Below are 24,323 nucleotides of genomic sequence, written 5' to 3'. Positions count from 1 at the left end.
CGGTTTTGGTCTATACTGGATACGGAAACGTTTATTGCATGTATGTGTGCGTGTAAATAACCGGATACAGTAGGCGGATTCTAGACCGGATCCCACTGGTTGATTCGTAATAGAAACCAGGCTTCCCACGGGTGCTGCGGAACGCCTGGCGATGCGAGGTTATCGCAAAGCACTCTGGGAAGGCAGGGCGGAAAACAGCAGATCTTTAAGCTCAGAACGTATCGCTTCCGCGTCGCGGTGTGAGCTTACAGATCTGCTATTTTCCACGCGCTGCACCGTAGTGCGACGGAGAGTAAATTAGACTAGGGTCGTCTTTCTTGACACGTCATCAGAAAATAATAAAAATGCCTACTTATTTGGATTATATTGTCTACTTGTAGCCTATATAGCCTCTACACCTTTTATGTATAAAATAATTTGAATTAATATTAGTACATTTGTCATTTTACACATTCCCATTTTTTTTTATTTTATTATTTACAAACATTCATAAGGCCTACATAGGCCTACTTACTTGAAATATTTGAATGTATTGCCATGACATTTAAAAGTCTCTTATGTATTTCAAAATACTTTAAAACACTGTTTCATTGTGTCAACCAGGATGGTTTATTTGATGTAAAGCTGTACAGAACAATTAGTGTGGAAAATACATTTAAATAAAAGATCTCCATGAAGGTGAAAAACTACCAAATTCACAGTTTGCCCTCTGTGTGTGTGTGTGTGTGTGTGTGTGTGTGTGTGTGTGTGTGTGTGTGTGCCACCAGTGTATAGGTTTGTGTGGTGTGGGAGGTGGACATAGCAGTGTGTATAATGAGGGCATTTCAAGGTCCAATGAGCATTGCACATTAATTTGCGAGTGGCACTGCCACTGATTAAAATTGGTCTGTCTGCACTGATTAACAAACAGTGCTAGCTCACATGAAGGGAGGGACACACAGGATCAAGTTGAACACAATAGGCTATATACAACCTAATATAATAACACTCCAGTGCATGTCAAATAATTGCACGAATACAAAATCTGTAAATGTATAAAAAACATAGATCCATAGCCTCTTGCTAGCCTACTGTTTAGGCACATATTGCACTGTCGACATGCTGTACATTGTACAACACACTAACAAAAGGCTTCTCAGTATGAATGAACTCTTGTCCAACCAAAATGGCTCACAAAGCGGCTGTCTGAACAGACATGTTCAGGGAGGTGATTGTGGGTCAGTGCTCTCAGCCTTCTAGAGATCAAACTGCCAACAGATGCTGACACTAGTGCACATACATTCAAATCCTTTTCCTCTTTTATATATCGTCACTGTGCGACAGACAACTTGTTTCTCCATATTTATCTAACAGACTTGTGAAGACAAATATCCCTTCGGGGACAATAAAGATGATTATTATATTAATGACAAGCCCAAAATAGGGACACCGGTTGAAAGTGGTGTCAGTCTGTGGGTTTTATAAAAAAGGCTATTTAACCATTGTAGTAAAGCTTGTGACAAAATACTACTTTGGAGCACAGGTTCAAGGTTTCCACCCGACAGCGACGATATGATCCATTCCACCCAGTCCTCCCTTCCGATCCAGTTGTTCTGCTGCTCTAAACAGCCCTGCGCTTCCCTTTCCTCAAGGAAGGCGTAAAGGAGGGAGAAGAGGAGTTATCTTGTTGTGCTTTTTTAGAGAGCATCTCCTTGAAGACAGAGTTCATCTGGCGACAGACCTCCTGTGAGATGAAACAAAGCACATTGAAGATGGAGAGGAAAGATACAAGGCTCTGTGTCTTCCCTGGACTGCCCACATCCACTGATCCTCTAATTACGATTCGCTCACTGAGTTTGATAATAGCAACAATGTTCTGTGGACAGTCATTATGAGAAAAGTAATTTTAAACTCAATGTGAAAGAGCCAGACCTTGTCAACAGTGATAACCTCAGACGGGGAGAGGTCCTGGGCCCTTTGAAGACAATAGGTGGAGATAAAAAGAAATACTGTGTTAAAAATCCATACTGTGTCTCTACTGACCACAACAAGTCAGTTGATGAACTGTGTAATCTGGCTCATGTGGAACTTACTCTCTCCATAGGATGCTAGGGGACTGGGCATGGGGGGACTGGGCACGTGGTGGCTTGCCCTGTGAAGCCACGGAGGGCTTTAGCATGAACTTTCCAAATGGAGCAACGTTGGTCCCTGGTGAGATGACTCTAGAGTTGCTCTGGTCCGGGGAAGCCCTGTTATTGGCAAGAGGTCGCTCATCTTTACGTTGTGTCGGGGCTGGAAATGAGCTGATGGTGTTTTGGTCAGCCAAGGTTTCTGTTTCCAAATCTGTAGCACATAGGACGATATACTGTATATTTAAAAACCTTTTTTTTACTCTTCTGAAACACCCGATTTGTGAACTGTCGGTGCTTCAGTAGTTAGCCTCATAGGATAAATGCCTAAGTCATTTTTTGGCGAAATTGAGATTTCTGCCTACAGGTGCTCTCCTGGGGCTGCTGCATCGCCCTGGCTTAGCGCCTATGTCCTCAGCCAATCACAAAGCTCACTATCTTCAAAAATGATGATCTGCCTAAGTCACTTTGTGTGATTTGAGCATTTTTACGTTGCCGCCTAAGTCACTTTGTGTGACTTGAGCATTTTTACGTTGCCGCCTAAGTCACTTTGTGTGACTTGAGCATTTTTACATTGCATGTACACAGCAAAGCTCCCACAGTCAGTTCAACACAAGTGCACAGTTTTAGCTCTTTCCTTTGATTAATCTGGTAAGAAAATGTATATTGCTTTGATTTAGTGTAGGCCTAGCTTCAAAGAAAATGGCACAGAAATTGCTATCTCACATTACTTATTGCATTACTTATTGCATTACTTATTGCTAGCTAGCTAGCTAGGCTAATGTTAGGCAGCTAATGTTTTGTAATGCTGTTAGACTACTAGGGGCCCTCACAGACTTCTAGCGGCCCACAGACTTCTAGTTGGCCCTCACAGACTATTAGGGGCCCTTACAGACTTCTAGTAGGCCCTCACAGACTACTAGGGGCCCTCACAGACTACTAGGGGCCCTCACAGTCTTCTAGTGGGCCCTCACAGACTACTAGTTGCCCTCACAGACTACTAGGGGCCCTCATAGACTTCTAGTTGGCCCTCACAGACTTCTAGTGGGCCCTCACAGACTACTAGGGGCCCTCACAGACTTCTAGTGGGCCCTCACAGACTACTAGTTGCCCTCAAAGACTACTAGGGGCCCTCACAGACTTCTAGTGGGCCCTCTCAGACTACTATTTGCCCTCAAAGACTACTAGGTTCCCTCACAGACTACTAGGGGCCCTCACAGACTACTAGGGGCCCCGCAGACTTCTAGTGGGCCCTCACAGACTTCTAGTGGGCCCTCACAGACTTCTAGTAGGCCCTCACAGACTACTAGGGGCCCTCACAGACTACTAGGGGCCCTCACAGACTTCTAGTGGGCCCTCACAGACTACTAGTTGCCCTCAAAGACTACTAGGGGCCCTCACAGACTTCTAGTGGGCCCTCACAGACTACTAGGGGCACTCACAGACTTCTAGTGGGCCCTCACAGACTACTAGTTGCCCTCACAGACTACTAGGGGCCCTCACAGACTTCTAGTTGGCCCACACAGACTACTAGGGGCCCTCACAGACTTCTAGTTGGCCCTCACAGACTACTAGGGGCCCTCACAGACTACTAGGGGCCCTCACAGACTTCTAGTGGGCCCTCACAGACTACTAGTTGCCCTCACAGACTACTAGGGACCCTCACAGACTACTAGGGGCCCTCACAGACTACTAGGGGCCCTCACAGACTTCTAGTGGGCCCTCACAGACTACTAGTTGCCCTCAAAGACTACTAGGGGCCCTCAAAGACTTCTAGTGAGCCCTAACAGACTACTAGTTGCCCTCAAAGACTACTAGGTTCCCTCACAGACTTCTAGTGGGCCCTCACAGACTACTAGTTGCCCTCACAGACTACTAGGGGCCCCACAGACTTCTAGTTGGCCCTCACAGATTTCTAGTGGGCCCTCACAGACTACTAGGGGCCCTCACAGACTACTAGGGGCCCTCAAAGACTTCTAGTGGGCCCTCACAGACTACTAGTTGCCCTCAAAGACTACTAGGGGCCCTCAAAGACTACTAGGATCCCTCACAGACTTCTAGTGGGCTCTCACAGACTACTAGGGGCCCTCACAGACTTCTAGTGGGCCCTCACAGACTACTAGGGGCACTCACAGACTTCTAGTGGGCCCTCACAGACTACTAGGGGCCCTCACAGACTTCTAGTGGGCCCTCACAGACTACTAGTTGCCCTCACAGACTACTAGGGGCCCCACAGACTTCTAGTTGGCCCTCACAGATTTCTAGTGGGCCCTCACAGACTACTAGGGGCCCTCACAGACTACTAGGGGCCCTCACAGACTTCTAGTGGGCCCTCACAGACTACTAGTTGCCCTGAAAGACTACTAGGGGCCCTCAAAGACTACTAGGATCCCTCACAGACTTCTAGAGGGCTCTCACAGACTACTAGGGGCCCTCACAGACTTCTAGTGGGCCCTCACAGACTACTAGGGGCACTCACAGACTTCTAGTGGGCCCTCACAGACTACTAGGGGCCCTCACAGACTTCTAGTGGGCCCTCACAGACTACTAGTTGCCCTCAAAGACTACTAGGGGCCCTCAAAGACTACTAGGATCCCTCACAGACTTCTAGTGGGCTCTCACAGACTACTAGGGGCCCTCACAGACTTCTAGTGGGGCCTCACAGACTACTAGGGGCACTCACAGACTTCTAGTGGGCCCTCACAGACTACTAGGGGCCCTCACAGACTTCTAGTGGGCCCTCACAGACTACTAGGGGCCCTCGGAGACTTCTAGTGGGCCCTCACAGACTACTAGGGGCCCTCACAGACAGTGTAAACACAGCACCTGAGTGGTTGAGGTTTGGTTAAAGTTAGGCTGGTGTTAGGCTGATGTGACCGCATATCTAATCAAAGATGTTCAGGATGTTATCTTGATGTTGTGTTCTTGTTTTCTTCACAACTTTTCTATTTTTGTCATGTTTAGGCAAGCAAAACGATGCCTAGTGTTTGTAAGACATGTATTAAAAAATGCCTAAGTCACAACATTATTTTCTTGAAAATGGCCTAAGTCACTTTTTTTTGTTATGGAATCACTGTCATGTTTATCTTTTTGTAAAAACATTGTGTTAACCCCTCAGGAAGCTATTTTAAAAATCTGCATTAAAAACTCTTACATACTTGCTAGAAAATGTGTTTTTTCTTATTATCCAAAAATCATAAAAAATGACTTATGCATTTATCCTATGAGGCTAATTATGCACAGCATGATTTATTCGTACCATCTTTACTGTGTGTGTTTTCTGCCTCTCCATCTCCCTCCTCTGTGATTGCATCACTGAAAACATTATATAGAAACAATAATAAAACAAGAAACTAAAATAAATAATTGTTATATTACACACACACACACACACACACACACACACACACACACACACGCACACACACACACACACACACACACACACACACACACACACACACACAGACACACACACACACACACACACACACACACACACACACACACACACACACACACACACACACACACACACACACACACACACACACACACGGGATCAATCTTTACAATGAAGTCTCTCTATGTTTATACAAATGTGTTATATGGGTATATGCAGGTGTACTGCAGGTGCAGGTGTACTGTATGCATCTTATCTCACCCGTCATCAAGTTCCTGTGTCATACATTTCTCATAAACGGGTCCCTGTACCTCGGCCTGACTGGGGAAGATGCTTTCATGTTGGAGGATTAGGTTCTTGACCAAGTTATTGATCTGAGCCTGCAGGGTGACCATGTCGTCATCGAGGGCCCCTCGTACCAGACTGGGGCCAAAACACACGGCCAGGTTGAAAGGCTGCATCATGTTCTCATCACTGTACTGGGACACACTGGGGGCAGATGGAGGTACCACGGTTATTATAGTTTGAAAGAAAATTACTTCAATGCTAGGTTAGTTTAGTATATATTTTGTGAAAGAGGTTAGCTTTAGTTGAGTTTTTATTAGATTTTTTATTGTAATATGGGTTAGTCAGGGGAACGATTAAAAAAATGGCTCAGACAAACTGTTCACAAGGCATCGCGATGTGACGAATTGTGATCTTGTGGATCTGCTCGAATGTTTTTTTTAATTCTAGTTTAGGTATTTTGTTAGTTTTAGTTAACTATAATAACCCTGGGAGGGACGATGGAAATAAGGAGATTCACCACTGAAAAAGATAGAGGAAGTGCAGAGCAGAGAGATTCAGAGAGAGAAGAGAAACTGTAATTCAAAGCTGCATGGAACTCTTATTGCAGCAGACGTGTGGAAAAGAGCCAACTCATCAAATATACTGTATATTACATGGGACACTATCACATTGTTGATCTGCGCTCCTACATTTCCCATGATGTATTTCAAAGGCATCGGCCTGGCATCACAACTTCGGCGACATTTCACAGACACATGGAAAACTACTCTGTTCGTTTTATGACTTCTAATGGAACATTAGTAATAGCAATATATAGACAATTGTGATAGTGTCCTTTTAAGTAAAAGGTTCCAAGTTCACTTTAACATTTGAGTCCATTTAAAGGCTTTTCAAAAATATTCAAATGCCAATATTAAATGAATTGTAAATGATTTGTAAGGTGCTGACCACGTGTTACATCACTCACTGATGGAGGAATGCAAACAGGTATCTCAGTACAACAGTCAGAGGCTCAGGGTAGGATGATATGATCGTTTTGAGATGAGCTGCTCTCTCAGCCTTGTCATCTATGTCTGTGAAAGGAAAACACAGAAGGGAGATAAATTAAGAGATACAAGCTGCTATTGAAAACTCTATAGGTCAGGACATGCACCCACATGCACATACAGACGAATGGCTAATTTATGCTTTGATGAATATTTATGTAAAACATTACATCTTAAAAATATAAACTTGAAAGTACATCATTATACATGATGCATTTAAGACACAGTCATGTACAGTAGGGTATACATTTATTAAGCCTTACGGGAATGTTCCAGGAGCTGGCTGGTGCTGTCAATAGGGAATAATGGGTTCTCCAAGCTTCTGAAATAAAGCTTCAACACTCCAGCCACAGAATCCAGGGAAAAACTGCTCTCAGCCAACGGGTCCTCTCCTGTAGGAGAAGCCCACAACACACTGTCACACATTATTTATGCTCTTCAGAAAGGGCACTTATACTTGGGTTGATTCTGTAAGCTCAAAACACACACACGCACATGCACGCACACACGCACGCAAGCATGAACGCACGCACGCACGCACGCACGCGCACGCACACACACACACACACACACACACACACACACACACACACACACACACACACACACCTCGCTCAAAGGCATCCCTTAGGCTGTTGACGTCTGATTGGGACCCTGGCACCCTGAAGATCCCCTCGTGGTGAAGACCTAAAAATATGGATGGATGGGCATATTAACCAATTTAAAATAATACATGTATGACACAAGTTATTGAGATACAGCACTGACCACACTGTATCACCGTTGTCAGTGACTCACCATTGAGGTTGATGAATCGAATACAGCTCTCCACAACCAATGGAATTTGTTGTCCAGATGCCTAATTGAAGAGAGAAAGTTGATATTAAGTACTTATAAAGAAATATAATTGTGACCGTAGGTCGCAGTTTACTGTCAGAACCGGCACAGCTTGTCCGTATCCAATTGAAAGTACAATTACATGTACTTTCAATTGTCCAAACACTGATAATGTATGATTAATTGTGTTAGTATTAGTTACCTTTAAGAAGGACAGCATGTCCCCACTGAAAAGTACTGGCGTGGAACTGGAGTGAGTCCTTTTCAAAGACTTTGAGGTGACTCTGCAGGGCGATACAGTAGTATACCAGTCATTTTCCAACACATAATGTAGGTTATTTTATCTCTTTAAAAAAAATTAAATGTGTTTTGTGGTTTGATGTGGTTGGCTCTAAATGCTCTCCACATAATCACATTCAGCTTTACCTGGGTTTACGCTCCTTTGTTACTACAGCTAGGAAGAAGAAAGATGAGAAAAATTATCTGACAGCTGTTAACTGGCAAATAAAGGGAAACAACAGGGTAAAGGTGATACACTGCTTTGGTTTAGAAAAGGAACAACAGTTTACTAGTGAAAGTCAAGCTGAACAATGTGGTTCAGTGTTTCTGCCTTGCTGTAATACTACACTACAGCATGTAAGAATTGCAGAAGTGTTTGGTACCTTTTTCCACAGCCACTTTAAGCAAGTCATGTTTGGCTTGTAGTTTGGAAACCAGAGAGCTGTCTACCAGGTACTCTTTTACTCCCTGCAAAAGAAGCATTTCAAAGTCATCATTATTATTATTATATAATATAGTCAATATTTGTATTATGGAATTAAATATAAAAGAGCGAGTGTACAGGTGCATGACTTGTGTACATTGTACTTCAAAGTCATTGTTATCATGGGACAGACACATTGCCCCCTATGGCTTGTGTCATCACCACTATTAGTCACTTAGCCCAAACACTTTTTCTCAAAGTGGGACCAGGGGACCGCCAGTCCTTGAAGGTGTTCCAGAGGGTCCCCGGAAATATTAGTTTATACAGTTTAAAGTAACACTATATAGTTAACACTATTTTATTTTTCAGTTTTTTAGAAATAGACAATCTACAAGTTCATAAAGAATCACGATGCGTTGTGCACATGTATATTTGCTATTTTCTTTACAAAAATGTTAACATATCTTCTCTTACAGGAGTCCCTGGCATAAAAGCTTTTCAAATGGGGGTCCACAGCTAAATACATGTCAATTTGGGTTGAGAACCCCACCAGTACATTACCACCAGATAATAATCTTTGAGGGTAAGTACTACTGTGTGGACTCACAGTAACGTAGATTTGTTCTGCTTCTTGTAGATTGGCTCTCCGTTGAGCAACACTTGGCCTACTGGCAAGGTTCTCACTACTGCCTTCCTGAGCTGAGCTGCTGGCTCCACTGGGCTCCAGGTCATCATCACAGATGCTTTCCAACAGGAAAGCGCGACCTGTCAGCAAGCCTTTATGAGCCTGGGTTACAGCAGGAGAGAGGGTGGTGAGAAACAAATAGAACTGGACCATCATGCATGGAAAAAAGGATGGATCCTTGAGTGTCACTCTCGACTCAAGTCATGCAGAATCAAAATATTGGAAGTTTTCTGTCCCAAGTCCAAATTATTCCCCAACTCGTCAGATGGAATACAAACTGATCTTTTCTTGGTCCCAAGGAGTGAGGTTGAGAAACTACTATTAATAATTCCACTCCTTGGGGTGTATTTGTGTCTATTTGCACATACAATACATGAAATGTAATAATGGATAGCATTTTATAGTGCTTTTCCAAGTGCTCAAAGCGCTTTACAATGGTCCATTCATTCAAACATTGGGAAGTGAAGCAGCGAACAGTTGATGCCAGCGTCCTCACTTCCCACATTCACATAACCAATGGTGGCAAGCTAACACCGACCGACGCAGTGGAGGCAATGTGGGGTTCAGTGTCTTGCCCAAGGACACCTCAACATGTGGACAGGAGGAACCGGGATTCAAACCGCCAACCCACGGATCATTGGACGACAGGCTCTACCTCCTGAGCCACAGCCACCCCATGGTGGAAATTTAGTGGCTTTAGAACAGTGGTTCTCAATAGGGGTTTGTGGCCAAATACAGTACCAATTCCGGTGGTCCTTGACATGAAGATGTTTGAGAACCACTGCTTTAGGGGGATTGCAGTGAGATAGCAGTGAGATCAGATGTACCTCTTCTGTTTCCTGGCTGACTGCAGTCAGTCTGGTCTGGATCTGTTCGTATCGCTTCTCCAGGTCACTCCTCATCTCACACTCTGCACTCACCTCTGACACCTGAACGCAAGGAAGTGGTGAGAGGGAATACAGTACATAGTATGCGCACATATTTGCATGCACGCACGCACGCACGCGCGCGCACGCACGCACACACACACACACACACACACACACACACACACACACACACACACACACACACACACAGAAACACATCATACACATACAGTACACACACACAGACAGACATACACACGCATGTTGTACACACATGCAGAAGTATTCCCACATACATCTACACAGGGACACAGACCGAGACATGCGTGCAGTACACACACACACACACACACACACACACACACACACATGTTGTACCTGGTCACCATCGTGAGGCAGGTAGGGGAACCGTAGAGGCAGGCAAAATATGTTGTTGTGGGCCTGCAGCAGGTGGTCTCTGTCCTGCTTCTCATCCAGCCCGTTCACCGTCCCTCGGAGCTGCTGCAGACCCGTGTCCAGGTTCTGTTGAGCCCGACACTGGCTGGACAGGTAGGCCCTCATCACACGGCCCAGGGTGAGGTGGTAACCCACGTCTGCACACTGAAGCATACAGTACAACCAGAGGCGTCATTTCATTCAAAACTAGAGGGTGGCCAAAAAGTGACCACTTAAGGCCAATTTAATAAATAGTTGATCTCGCGATGCTTGGAGATCGGCTATTTTAGCTAAGAATATATATATTTGCCTGTAATGACAAGTGTAAAATAGGGCGGCAGGAAAGAAAACAAGTGTCTATAAGAGTTCTAAAAGCTAATGCTGAGGTGGAGGAAATCTGAATAAAATACCTGAATGTTTAGGTTAAATGTGAAAGTAGTGGGGTGGCAATTGCCATCCCCTGCTGAGACCCCCAAGGATGCCCCTGTGTACAACTTGAGTTCCCCTCAACCTCAAGAGACACTGTGTGAGACCTTCATACTGAGGTATATGTTTAAAGGGTTACATTTGCACACTCTAAGATTTAAATGAACACAGAACTTTACATTGAGGACTGAGGACATCAAATGTTATATTAAAGTCATATTGTATAACATTCATTTGAGTATACCTCTGTACATAGCTCCGTTGTCATTACAGCATCTGTCTAGGTCTTTTAGAACTGCAATAACCAGAACTCGAAACAAAGCTACGGAAATACCAACTCAAAAAGAATGCTGCAAGAAGAATACGGCAAGAATTCTTACTTGGAAAGTAACAACTACGTTGACAGGAACAGTATACATTTCCAGTACTACATGAGTGCGTTACTAAAATAGTGTAGAAGTTCTCAACACTTGTCTGTAGAATGTTTTTTGGGGAAGAATATTCCAGTTAGAGATTATATCAAAAATAACTTTGGGTTAAATTCAAACAATTTACACAGTATGTAATTAAAGATTATATAATGTGAAATTTAGAAAGTTACACAGAATGACTTTAAATTGAAGCAGGACTTTGATGTGTAAGGGTATATTAAGGCTGTGTGTGAGGCTGTGGAGCTGAGTGACTCACGTCTATGATACTGGAGATGTCTTGGACGTAGTACTTGTTCATGGAAGCGTTGGCTGCTGCCAGGTTGAGGAGGTACTCATTACGGGCCTTGGTGCATTTCAGACGGATCTCCTGGACCTTCCCCTGTCTCTGTCATGGTACATGGTCACCAAGAGTGAGTCATGGAAGGAAAACACACACATGCATGTAGCACTAATAGCTCTATATAAAGCTGAATAAAGTGTGTGTGTGTGTGTGTGTGTGTGTGTGTGTGTGTGTGTGTGTGTGTGTGTGTGTGTGTGTGTGTGTGTGTGTGTGTGTGTGTGTGTGTGTGTGTGTGTGTGTGTGTTTATGGCCGTCTGTGGGGTGGGGAATGGTTAGGCAATGTTTAATGACAGTGTGTGATGACAGACCAGATTTCGATCAGTGAGAGAGAGAGAGAGAGAGATAGAGAGAGAGATAGAGAGAGAGAGAGAGAGAGGCAGTTCCCCACCGCTCTAAAGCCCAAACGACAAAGGTTGCAACTCCTTGCAACCGCCATTGGGGGTAGTTGCATGCAACTGTGTGGTTGCATGGCGAATCATTTGTGTTGTGTGGGCTTTAGTTAGGATGGGTTAAATGCAGAGGACACATGTCACATTATGTGCAAATGAACAGTGGCAAATAGCCCATAGCAACTAAAGGGGACTCTTATTATGTTATAGATCTCATGACACAATAAGTGGACACGAGAGAGAGATGGCGAATATGAAATGGAGAGACTAAATATGATTTCGAGAAAGGAGAGGAAACGCCCAATTTATACCTGTTCTGTTGCATGAAGCAGAGCTTTCTTTTCCGGTGTGAACCGGAAACGAGGGGTCTGTGTAGTACAGTAACCACATCAGCTGAAGTGTCACTTGGTATAATAACAGAAATATGCCACAATAATAGTTAAGGCCTAAAAGGTTTCACTTTCAATGTAGAATGTTAGCAATTATGAAACTAGTTACGCGGAGAGACTGGTAGAGAGAGAGAGAGAGAGAGAGAGAAAGAGAGGGAATTCACTGCAACAGTGAGCATTCACTTCAAGAGTTGTTCCATTCTTGAATAAAGGCAGAGACGTTTAATGAATGAACCCTATATACTTAGTTGACAGGGTCAACATACCGGTAGGTCCGCTAGTATTTCCTTCTACAGATGACTTTTAAGCTTTTCTCTCTGCATTGTGGTCACAAAGGTAAGGATGACGAACATCCTTTAGCTACAGAGAGAAGTGGTTTTGTGTGTCCATTATTTGCACATATTATGTGACGTGTGTGCGTCCGTTATTTGTCATAGTAAAGGTGGTTTTGTTTACTTTTCCTATTAGTTTTTCCACTTTCTTGGCGGCACTCTGCTTCTGTTTTTCTTCCATCTTTTCTGCCTCCTTCAGCTTCCCTTCTGCACTCATATACTCCGAGTGGTACTGGTAGTATGTCCTCCAGCCCTGCACACGCACGCACACACGCACGCACGCACGCACGCACGCACGCACACACACACACACACACACACACACACACACACACACACACACACACACACACACACACACACACAGACACACGCACACACGCACACGCGCACACACCCACACACATTATGTACGGTATGCATACACCCACATGTTGTAATTCTTTTTTTAAAAGTGCTTATTAAGATGTTTTGGGTAATTCATTTCCCACGTACGGTCTGTAGTTCTGTGGTGACCTTCAGTAGTCCATCCTGTAACTGGCTGCAGACATCTTTACTCTGTAAACATACATACAGGAAAGACCAAACAACAAAGGACGAGTGAGATAAGGATACAGTGAAAGACTGTGGTAACACTGGTGAGGTCGAGAGTTGCATAAGGGACAGAAACCAAGCTGTGAAACCTTTTTGTGCTATTGTTGGGGGCTTTTTCTGAGTCTTTGATAGGACAGGTATACAGGGTAGAGTGACAGCTAAACAGTAGGGGGATGACACGCAGCAAATGGCCCGGGGCAGCTGGGAATCGAAAAGGGACTGGAGAGCACGTGGTATGTGCACTAACCATTCGGCATCACCCCAAAATGAGACCAATTTGAACCAAAGACCACCCTGGTAAATTACTTTGAAGTGATGCAGTGTTTCACCCCGCTGTACAATTAAGCAATATTACACGAGAGGTTGTGTATTCAGCGAGTTCCGTAGGCAGCGCAGAAGTGCAGATAATCATGATAACACAAACCCTCAAGTGTAATATTGCACAACAGTTACCCATAAAAAAAAACGTGTCAACTTAATTTCATTGTAATTAAGATATTCTATAGACATTTTGAATTTTTTAATGCCACTTTTAGCTACTATGTCCCTGAACTTCACATGAAAACTGCTAGCGTACGTAACCGCCTAACATAGTGTTGGGAGAGGGAGCCCGGCATGACCGGCACAGCTGATTTCTTTGTTTGATGAGACCAGGGGGAGAGTTCTGCCGATTTAAAATGAGCCCAATACGGAACTAAAACCTCCTATGATGCGCTGTTTTCCCCCTGGCCGGTTGCAAAAAGAATTGTTCTCCATTGGATCCCATAATTTTCCCCTTTCGTGTTCTAACCTTAATTAACATTTTCATGAATACTTTATGGTTACTATCGCTAAAAAAAATTGCCTTTCAATCACGATGATATGCGTTTTGTGAAAATAAGGTCCCATTTATGTAAAAATTGATGATAAAGTTGCGGGGGACGTGGCCAACTAAACTGATACCAGCCGGCTGTGTTCTTCTTCGTGTGTTGTATTTCGGGAGGCTCCGACCACATTCTCCCATGTATCCCTGCGGTTGCACGTGACCGTTGGCAGCCAATAGCCTCCTCTGTTTGCATTAGAATCTATGATGGCAACACCCATGCCAAGGACCCATATTGTGTCATTTGCGCTGCATAGAAACTAATGGCTTCGCTTTGTCCATATCTTTTATACAGTCTATGGATGAGACCTGCACCATAATGCTCATTATCATCACTGGTAGAGAGCTATTACAACCAATCAGATTGCTTTGTCAGAACTACCTGTCGTATAATAAAATGTTATACAGTACAATCCTCAGTGTTAATTTATCCATTTGTATTGGTAGAGTCCCCCAGGGATCTATACCAGGTCCGCTAGTACCGGTATTTTCCTCTATACCAAATCTCTTTGACGAAAATAGCCAATCGAATGTTCGCCTCCAGAATCGGGAAGCTATGGATCAAGAGGTTTAATGGACATTCATGAGTGGCTTCGGTGCTTGTGTCAGTAGCAGTATACCTTCCTGGCCAGACGCTGTGTGTACTCCAGGCAGTGTGTGAGCGGCTGGATGAGAAGGTTACTGTAGCTCTCACTCAGCCCGCCGTGCTCCCGACTATCCTGACGAGTCTGGGTCAACAGGGTCAGCCAGACCTGAGCCACAGAGTGACCGCCAGGGTCCTTCCTGTGGCCCAAAGAAAGAAAGGGGACAACTTAATAAAAGCCATAGGCCAGAAAAAATACCTAAAGATGTCTTCTAAATCCTAATGGTTTTCTGAAAAACCTATGTTTCTATATCAGTGGTGCTCAAACCTTTCATGTCAAGGATCCCCTAGAATTATATGTATTTGAAACCAGACCCGCATCTTAAAATATTCTGTTCCAGGGATCAAGAGAAAGAAGGATTTGCATTACAAATGTCTGCTTTAAAAATGTATACATTCAAAGATTTGCACACATTTTTAAGATCTTTCAAAAATAGTAAAAAGCATAAAATAATGGTTAAAGTGGTTCACAGATGACACAAGTGACACAGATTTGCATTCCAGGTCTTAATCACAATGCGTCACAAGAGAATCAGTTATTGTCAGCAAGCAAGCAACACACAATACAATCACTTTAAAGAGTGATTCACCTAGCAAAGATAACTATCACCTACAGCATAACCCCATCAGCTACTATACCCACCTCTTGATCTTGGCGGAGAACCTTTCGGACAGTTTGTCCAGGGAGCGGGCGTACTCTCCCTCGATCTCCCCCCGCCGTCGCAGGTAGTCAGTGAGGTCCAGCAGCTGCTGGCTCTTCTGCTCTAGCTGGATGTCCAACACCTTCAGCTGGTCTACCAGCTGCAGACGTACCTCTGAATGACAGAGAGAATGAGAGAGAGACAGTCAGACACAGCGAGAGACAGACAAATCAGACACAAAGAGGAGAGTGTAACTCATTATAGAATTCATGTATACAAAGAACACGTTCTGACCTGATTGCTTGTTAAAATATACAGTAGGCTATAGATATAGACATATATTATGTATACGTAACCTGTATTACGTATATCACTGTATATTCATATACGGCATGAATAATATAATGTTGCTTTATTGTTATTATACATTACAGTCATTACTATTAATGTTTTTCATTTACCTTTGATTTGCATGTCATAGTCCACCAGTCCACTCCTCTCCTTCCTCAGCTTCACATGGGAAGTCATTGTTGTTCCAGGGTGGAATTCTGTAAAAGAGAAGCAAGCGTGAGTGTCCTTATCTCGTTCAAAGTATCAAGTCCTTGTCGCGCCTCCCTCCTTCACAGAGTGAGTTTGTTTTGGTTCCTGGTGTGTGTGTATGAGTGCACGTGTACACACATGGGGGGTGTGGGGCTATTTTGATCTTACTCCCCTGAACAAAGCCTGGTAGAACTCTCATGGTCTATGTACTCCGTTGATGGACCCAATCGTGTCCACCGGCTACTTCACTTGACACACTTTCTCATTCCCCTTCTAATATACACACGCTGGTTTCTTCCTGTCTGAGTGAAAATAGAGCCTTACTGTAACACATCTCCTGAATCGTGGCCTTCCTCTGCGCTCCTGCTCTGCTGATTGGAACACAACTAGAGACACGAGTTGGCATGTGTTGCCTGCTGCATGGCTCTCTGATGCAAGACGTTCATGAGGGGGCAAAAATAGCACAAGCAACATTTCAGCTGCCCTAAAAATAGGGGCGGCAGCACCACAAGGGCGCACAACCCGGACTGAGGGGATCGTTTGCATTGAAGATTATAGGTGATTTTGGTCATGTAATGGTGTTGGTCGCCGACTCTGACAGGAACCATTTCATTGGGATAAATAAAAAAGGAAATCACTTGAATAGTTTATCTGAATAGGCAAGCTCAAATGTGAATCCACAATTTCAGGGTTAATTTGTGACTCTATATTTATTTGTTCTTCATTAATTTATTATATAATTAGTGTGGTTGCAATAGGCAACACACTATTGTTCTTTGCCAGCAAAGTGAACCTGCTTTTTGTTAAGCTTTGCACAACAGAAAAGTTAAGCTTTTGGTCATGTTTCACTTGACATCACAATATACTGTATACTATAAATGGTAAGACAGAGTGGATTACTCGCAACTCATGTCAGTGCAACCACACTTACAACTTCCCAGAATTGCACCTTTCTAGTTATTATTTGTTTTATAGCATGTGAATCTAAATGTAACAGCAAGGGAAGTAGTATCGGGTCAACAGAGTACTTTGAACTGGGTGAAGTACTGGGGTTATGATTGGATGATCCGATCTCCTTTCTTCCTGTTTAATTTGAGAAGGGAGCCACAAACTCATCAAGTAGAAACGGGAGAGAAAACAGAAGTCTTTTTATGCAACAGCTTTTGGCTGGGAGCCCAGTGTGCCTGTGTGTGTGATGCCTGAGGGGCAGCCAAAACACATGATCATTTAACAAGGCCTGTGATGAAGGGAAGATTAGCAACTATGTCGCTTTGTGTCATTTGTTTTTCACTTAGCTCTATGCTGAGGAGAGCTTTAGTGCACTATGGAAAGGGGAAGCCAGGGGTGTTTCCTTACTGAGCAAAGTGGATGTAAACCTTTTGCATTCATCCATGACACATTCTCCGTTCTCTCCCTCCCTCTCCCGTTCTCTCACTCACACACACACACTTTACTTCCCCTTTCTTTTGAAACGAAAATGTTGACTTGACAATGCACCATTTGTTCTCCCACGTTTCCCAATAAAATTAAACCAGCTTCACCAATGAACTGTACATGTAGGCCTACAGTACATAGCCCCATAGCATTGCAACAACACCCAAATTACGTACTTTGCTGTACAGGGGAGTAAATGTGTAATTTTTCCGCTATTTGTCACCCACTTTCCATCAGTCCCTCCATTCCTTCTCTATGTGGTCACTGCTGAATCACCCCCTCCAGCATGGGAGGTTGTCATCACCATCAGCAACAATATGTCACACTGATGCAGATGCTCGTCTTTCCTCGGATGTATCTGTTCATCTGGTTACTGATGTAACACAACACTTTAAGTTTTCAATAAAACCTCAGGCTACAGATGCTGAGATCAAGATGAGAAACATTTGTGAAAAGAAGCCTATGTTACAACTTACCAGTCAATAAAACCTAACTATGAACATGTGAAAACTCTCACAAGATGGCTATTGGATGGAGAGAAAAACAAAACAAGAAGCCTGGCCAGTCACTGAGAACAATATAATTCAATATACAGTATATCATTATATATATAATTCAGTTCAAAACCAAATTGAAAGTCTTACCTGAAGTCTGAAGAGAACCCTACTCCTCTGGTTTCTTCTCCACAATGAGATTCTGTAATGCCAGCCAGTGTAAGCCCTGAATGGTTTCACCTCCCCCTCACATTGGACACGGATAGATGTGGGTGGAACTCACCATCTTCCTCTGTCTGTGTCTCCCTCTCTCTCTCACGCACGCAGGCACGCACACACGAGCACACACACACACACACACACACACACACACACACACACACACACACACTCCCTCTATCTGTCACCATTTGATCTCACTCTCTGACACATAGACTTTGATACATAGTGCCTTGTGCAAGAGTGGTGAGTGAATGTCTGAGTGACCTCCTTGTGAATTGCAAGGACCCAAGTTTGAACCGACTCAGCTTGTCTTGCATGCCGTAATAGCCGCTCTCTGCTCTCACTTTCCACTTCCTCCATTTAACATTAAGAAAGAAAGTGAAAGGTTGTCTTGGTCTTTTCACATCTATGGGAGACATTATGACTATAGGGCTGCAATTCAATTATTTTCTTACATTTTCATTTAATTGATAAGCAAAATATTTTAAACATTATACGTCAACTCTGCTTTTAAACTTCGTCACACAAGGGCATCAAAATGTTTTGGGGAAAATGGTCTACAAGCTTACAACGCATGGTGTTGGAACGCGTTTATTCATTTTTGTTTTGAAAAAACATAACTACGACTTGCCCAAAATTGCAGTCTACATTAACTACATTGTTGGGCACCCTGTCCCTGACATATGTTTCAATGGTCAAATAAAGCCTCCATGATATTTATTCAGTTCAATTCTTTGTGTTGTCAACTTGTCACTGCATTTGGCTTTGTGGGGCAATAGATTCATTTTAATTGATTAGTTCAATTAACTGTTACACCCCTAATTTGTGACAGAGAATAGCATTAAGATCAGCCTAGTACTCTACAGAATGTGTGGTTGGTAAGAAACCCTTCCCCTTGTTTCCTTCCTTCCTCTAATCTAGAACAGTTGCCCCACCTTCTGAATATCCCTGAATTTACTGTTTTTGATCAATATCACAAAGAAAACAACAAAAAGGAGGAAATCTGTTGATCCCTCTAATATAATTATGCTGCTCAACTTCAGTTCAAAGTAGTGGTGGGTAATATGTGGACATGTGCTACAATGAAGAAGTTAAGAGTGGTTTACTGGGAAGTAATTTCATTCATTAGTGTCGTGTCATAGCACATTTTCAGGTGTGTACTACTGACAGACAGTAATTACCAAGAAGAGCAATAACTTTGCAGAGGAAAGTATGAGTTTCTGTGTCAGGCCAGAAAACACAAAATGCTTCATTTGATGTGTGGTATGCATAGTCCAAAACAATGTTAGACACATACTTACACAACTTAGATTTTCAATAAAATCAGCAGAACAGTCTTAGCCAGTCCCTAGTAGTCCGGCTGCCCCTCAGGTGGGGTATGAAATTAAGCTATATAGTTTTTTTTATTTGCCTAAAATGTTGTCTATATACATAGTCATGAAACCACCTGCTGACTGCCAGTTTATTTCTTTTATAGGGGGTAAAAGTTTGGGGCCCATCACTTACTATACAGTATACCATAAAGGGAAAAAATACACCCAAAAACATCTACTTTAAGTAGCATGTGAGGGGTCAAACTAGGGGTTTTTAATTATTCTGAATCCATTGCAAGCATGTTTGACTGGAAAAACATTCCTTGGGCTAAAAACAGCCCAAGAAAACTATGGTTTAGTGAGGTGTCATCACTTTTCACAATTTTCTGGGGGGCGTTTTTTGCCCAAGTAATGTTTTTCATGCAAAACAAATGCTTGCAATGGATTCCGAATAATTAAAAACCCTAGTTTGCCCCCTCACATGCTACCTAAAGCAGGTGTTTTGGGGGTATTTTTGTCCTTTATAGTATAGTGTAGTAAGTGAATGGGCCCAAACTTTTACCCCCTATAAAAGAAATTGCTCAATACTGACAGGCGGTCGGCAGGTGGTTTCATGAATGTGTATAGACAACATTTTAGGCCAATAAAAATATATATATACATTAAGCCAGTAAAGGCCTGTTGGAGGCCTGTTGGCAGCCGGACTATAGTATCCCTGGTATAACATAAGCAAACATATTTTAAGAGATTTCATGTAGAGAGAAAAAGATAAAGAGTGGGGCAAAGTAGCCTATAGACCCCAGTGAACAGACCAACTGTTTTTGTCCAAAGAAAAAGCTCAATAAAGTCAATTTACCCAGTTTGTGCATGTAATTTTCATAATTCCATAATGATTATGGAATTATCCATTGTACTTATGCAGTGCCACTTCATGGTCGTGTAGTCTTGATAAAGGTGTTCATGCAGAGGTAATGGTAAAGGAATTCACTTTTTTCTTTCGAATCCTTCTTTGGGGAAATTAATTCCCTGCATCACCGAAGAGAAAGCAAGTGGTGTGCATGTTGTGTAAATGTACTCAATGATACAAGTGCAGTACAAAATGCATTCATTTTACAGGTTTATTGGTAGTATTTGACCGAGGCAAATTGTAAATGTCTTCAATTTTGTCAATCTCACAGAAGCTGGGGACCACTACTGAAGCATAACACCACCCAAGTATAATAAAAACTTTTGAAATCAGTTGTGAATTTGAACATCATTTTCATTTACAAAACATTCTCCCCATTTTCCAAGTCTCCATTGTTGGTCAACACAGTAAAAAGAGTTCTGAAACAAAAAATGTGTGGTCAAGTTATCGACAGCCAAGATGGTGAAACCCAAAGTAGCATCAGAGGAGGTTGGGGATAAAAAAAAAAAAGAGTAAGCGATGAATTTAAAAATAGTTAAGAGTCATTGTGAATCAGAAGAAGAATCTTTGACGTCTGTGCTTTCTGTGGCCTCGCTAACTTCACTCAGCTCCTTACTCTCTCCTCCGCTGTCTCTTTCCCCCTCTCTCTCCTGGTCACCAGACCCCGACAGGCTGTGGGCAGATGGGGCATCTGGTCCCAACACACGTACTCCTGGTTTTCGTAACTGCAGGCCACAGACAACACATTGGCAATGGTTTTTAAGAATTCAGCATGCTTGTATTGGTACATTTCTTTACATTGAGTTGGAGCAAAGCAGAATTAGGATTTATTTATTGTACCATGTACATTGTGCTACATGATAAATGCAAATATATGATTTGAGAAGTCATGAAGTCTTTCAATGCCGTCTTAAGTTCAAAACGCATAGCAAGCAATCAATCAGTATGTAGCTACCTTTACAGCCATTTGTGTTCCTGGCTTTTCAATGACATTCTAATATTCTTTTGGACTTTACAGTTTTACAGTTAATAAATATTCACTTCAAGGAGCTTCTCGTTATATTTTGTGGCCTGCTTGGAAGCTGTCCCACCAGCAGTTCTGTTGTTACCATGTAGTAAATAGAGTACCGAAGTCCTGACGTCACTCGTTCATCACCTGGGTCGCAGCAATTGCTCTCTATGGAGAATAACATTAGGTCATCTTAAAATCATCTCATATAAGCATTGTGGTCCAAAAATAAACAAACATATCTCTGCGATATCGTCGGGGAGGTGGCTCTGTATTGTTTACGATGGTCAGTCACTCATATTTGATAGTGTTTCTGGTGAAAATCTGGTGAACAATTGTCTTTTTTTCCTCAGAATGGGGACGAAAAAAGTGACCCGGGTAGGTGTAAATAACGTCAGACTCCAGTGCTCTATAAACAATGAATATGAGCCATGAAGCATAAAACGCCCACGGTGATCTGATTAAAGAAAGGAGTACAAAAAGTATAATATATATATATATAGTGAGTCACTGTGTTTCGACAGAGCCGGTCTTCATCAGGACATAATATAGGACTGTTAAATATTCATCAGGGACAAAGAACTAGACAACACATCATTGCTAGAGAGTCGCCATCATTGCTACTGTATGGTAAAAAATAAACGTAGAAAGTCACCTCATCTGCCATGTGGGCCAAGTCTCTCTTCATGGCGTAGGCATCCTCCCCATCTGCATAGTATTTAGGCTCTATTTCACTAATTCTGTGAAAGGCCAAGGGAAAATGTATCAATATAACAAAATGAATATGAGCTACATGAAATAACGAATACTGATTGACAGATATGACTGAAGGACTTACTGGAATTTCAGTGTGTTTGAGTACAGGTGCAAGGCAGCTCGGTTACTGTGATGAGAAAATAAGTATTCATAAGTTCCTTGCAACAAGAACACAGGTGCACAATTATTATTCACACCCAGGGGTTGCTAGGTGAGTGGGACCCTGGTTATTATCTGAAGGATTAAAGAAATGAGGGCTGCAACTGTCGATAAACGAGAAGCACAGTTTTTGAAAATATTTTTACAAAACATTATATTTAAATGCATCGATTAACCAATGAAAGACTGAATGCAACATGTTGTAAGATTTTACATCTCCCATTTTTTTCTCCAAACCTTATGCCTAGAATGATGGGCATTGTTTGATTAACACAGAAATACAAGTCATTATGGACAGCTAAAAATGTCCATTACCTTTTGCGGACATGAAGTGAGACGTATTTAGCATTGAAGTTTTCAATCATGGCCCTGCTAGCCTGGTCCATGAGCTTCTGAGCCAGACCCAAGCGCCTGTGGGAGCGCTTCACAGCCTGGAAGACACAGACAGCGACTTATTTTTACATTTCATATAACAGACATTTGGCTGACTCTTATCTACACAATCTACAGCAGTGGTTCTCTTTTTTTATTTTTTGGGGCTTTTTGCATTTATTCGATAGGATAGTAAACTGACAGGAAACGGGGAGAGAGACGGGGAGTGACATGCAGTGAAATCTGGTCAGCCTCGGGAATCGAACCAGCGACCCACTGCAGGCTACACAGAGCCTATGTGGTATGCCCCCGGACCAGTAGGCCAGCGGATGCCCTACAGCTGTGGTTTTCAACCCCATTTCATTTCAAGATCTATTATTTTGTGCACAATTACATGCTGAATTGACATAGTGCCATGGGAGGGAGAACACGAAACGTTGATCAAAATAACAATTCGTCTACATTCTCTAGTTGTGTAGACTTCTTGTAATTTAAGTTATGCAGATGTTTAACAATATTGTAACTCTTGAGATCAAACCGTGCATCCAAGAGTCCAACAGCTCTTTATTCTATCCTACCATATCTGTTTGGTTATGAAGCCTAAAATCCAAACAGAATTTTAATTTTCATGTATATGTTCAATTTTATAACTGCAATCATTTGTGGTGTGCAGTCTCTTTGTTGTGGAGCACAGACTCACCAGGGATGTAATGTGACCATGAGGGACATCATCGGGGTCCTCCTCCCTGGAAACAGGCGAAACCCATTAAAACACCACACATCACATCTACTTTATTCAATTGTGCAAAAAGGGTGACAGATACTCACATCTTGGCCAACACATAGCCAACTATTTTGCCATTTTCATCTTCTGCAATGTAGGAGAGCTGAAATGTTGGCAATGAAGACTTGAGTTGGGTAGGCTATATTATATATTTGGTTTATATACGGACACATGTAAATGGTAAAGTAGGCCTATATTAATAGTATAATTTACCTGAGGCCAAGACAATCCATGATAGAAGTAATATTTCATTTGGTAGTTCTCTGGTAGACACAGCAGGTTACAATGCTGCATGTTCATTAGGTCCTCTGGCTGTATGAGAAGAAACGAAATGGAACACCTGGCTGTTAATTCATCTAAATATATAAATAGCATAAGCACGATTTATGACACAATATCAGCATTGTTAATAACAACGACTGCTCGTGTTAGCTTTTAGTAACGAGCTAGCTAAGATTAGCCGGTTGGAACTGCATGGCTGCTAGAAAAGCTTGTGTCGGCAAAACTTACCCTCGCGTTTCGTATGTTCATTTTGTCAGATGGGGGTTGTATCAGGGCTATGGAAACACCAGTGAACTGTAATACAGACTAGAGGTCAACTAATTCATAATATTTACAGAAACTAATAGACTGTACAAAACTGTCTAGCTAGCTAAGTGTAAGTGCTAGTAGCAGAGAGGGGAAGGAAGGATGCAGCCAGCAGCTGTCAAGCTCGCTGTATTCATTAAAACATATCCGGTCAGCGGCTGCGCTGTCAAAATAACAGCTCATGTGCTTGAAATAAGCTGCCGTGTACCGCGAATGAAATGTTTTTCACAGTAAAATATAGGTTCTCAAACTTTTTCATGTCAAGGACCCCCAAATGGACACTTATTTGCCCGCGGACCCCCATTTGAAAAGATATGCCAGGGG

General features: G+C 42.7%; 2 protein-coding genes across 2 annotated transcripts; both read right to left on the bottom strand.

Annotated features, from left to right (window-relative positions):
• Positions 1-594: 594 nt before the first annotated feature.
• On the bottom strand, positions 595-18,172 carry LOC308291640 (rho GTPase-activating protein 4-like). The gene is made up of 22 exons (XM_080733700.1): positions 18,040-18,172; positions 15,883-15,969; positions 15,424-15,595; positions 14,758-14,920; positions 13,177-13,239; positions 12,806-12,934; positions 11,488-11,616; positions 10,318-10,539; positions 9,898-9,999; positions 8,993-9,172; positions 8,345-8,429; positions 8,109-8,136; positions 7,885-7,966; positions 7,644-7,704; positions 7,455-7,532; positions 7,109-7,237; positions 6,767-6,872; positions 5,773-6,000; positions 5,368-5,423; positions 2,073-2,322; positions 1,912-1,954; positions 595-1,723 (listed from the first exon to the last, which is right to left on the bottom strand). Exons 2-22 carry the CDS (start codon positions 15,947-15,949, stop codon positions 1,601-1,603), a joined length of 2,496 nt encoding a protein of 831 aa, XP_080589826.1. The 5' UTR covers positions 15,950-15,969; positions 18,040-18,172; the 3' UTR covers positions 595-1,600.
• A 2,214-nt stretch (positions 18,173-20,386) lies between these two features.
• Positions 20,387-24,088, bottom strand: naa10 (N-alpha-acetyltransferase 10, NatA catalytic subuni). The gene is made up of 8 exons (XM_080733450.1): positions 23,922-24,088; positions 23,625-23,723; positions 23,456-23,514; positions 23,328-23,373; positions 22,571-22,686; positions 22,179-22,223; positions 21,996-22,080; positions 20,387-21,056 (listed from the first exon to the last, which is right to left on the bottom strand). Exons 1-8 carry the CDS (start codon positions 23,940-23,942, stop codon positions 20,874-20,876), a joined length of 654 nt encoding a protein of 217 aa, XP_080589576.1. The 5' UTR covers positions 23,943-24,088; the 3' UTR covers positions 20,387-20,873.
• Between the last annotated feature and the right edge of the window lie 235 nt (positions 24,089-24,323).

This window comes from Nannobrachium achirus (genome assembly GCF_963921795.1).
Source record: "Nannobrachium achirus genome assembly, chromosome: 9".
NCBI classification, from domain to species: domain Eukaryota; kingdom Metazoa; phylum Chordata; class Actinopteri; order Myctophiformes; family Myctophidae; genus Nannobrachium; species Nannobrachium achirus.
This window is presented reverse-complemented; position numbering and strand designations above follow the sequence as displayed.

What these genes read in the sequence shown, in the direction of transcription:
- LOC308291640 (XM_080733700.1), bottom strand. Translation starts at nt 15,949, where the DNA reads ATGACTTCCCATGTGAAGCTGAGGAAGGAGAGGAGTGGACTGGTGGAC. An exon ending in TCACCACAGAACTACAGACC is followed by an intron (nt 12,935 to 13,176) that starts GTACGTGGGAAA and finishes GTGCGTGTGCAG; the next exon opens with GGCTGGAGGACATACTACCA. An exon ending in ACATCTCCAGTATCATAGAC is followed by an intron (nt 10,540 to 11,487) that starts GTGAGTCACTCA and finishes TGTATGCTTCAG; the next exon opens with TGTGCAGACGTGGGTTACCA.
- naa10 (XM_080733450.1), bottom strand. Translation starts at nt 23,942, where the DNA reads ATGAACATACGAAACGCGAGG. An exon ending in ATGGATTGTCTTGGCCTCAG is followed by an intron (nt 23,515 to 23,624) that starts GTAAATTATACT and finishes CCAACATTTCAG; the next exon opens with CTCTCCTACATTGCAGAAGA. An exon ending in ATGGTCACATTACATCCCTG is followed by an intron (nt 22,687 to 23,327) that starts GTGAGTCTGTGC and finishes TGTGTCTTCCAG; the next exon opens with GCTGTGAAGCGCTCCCACAG.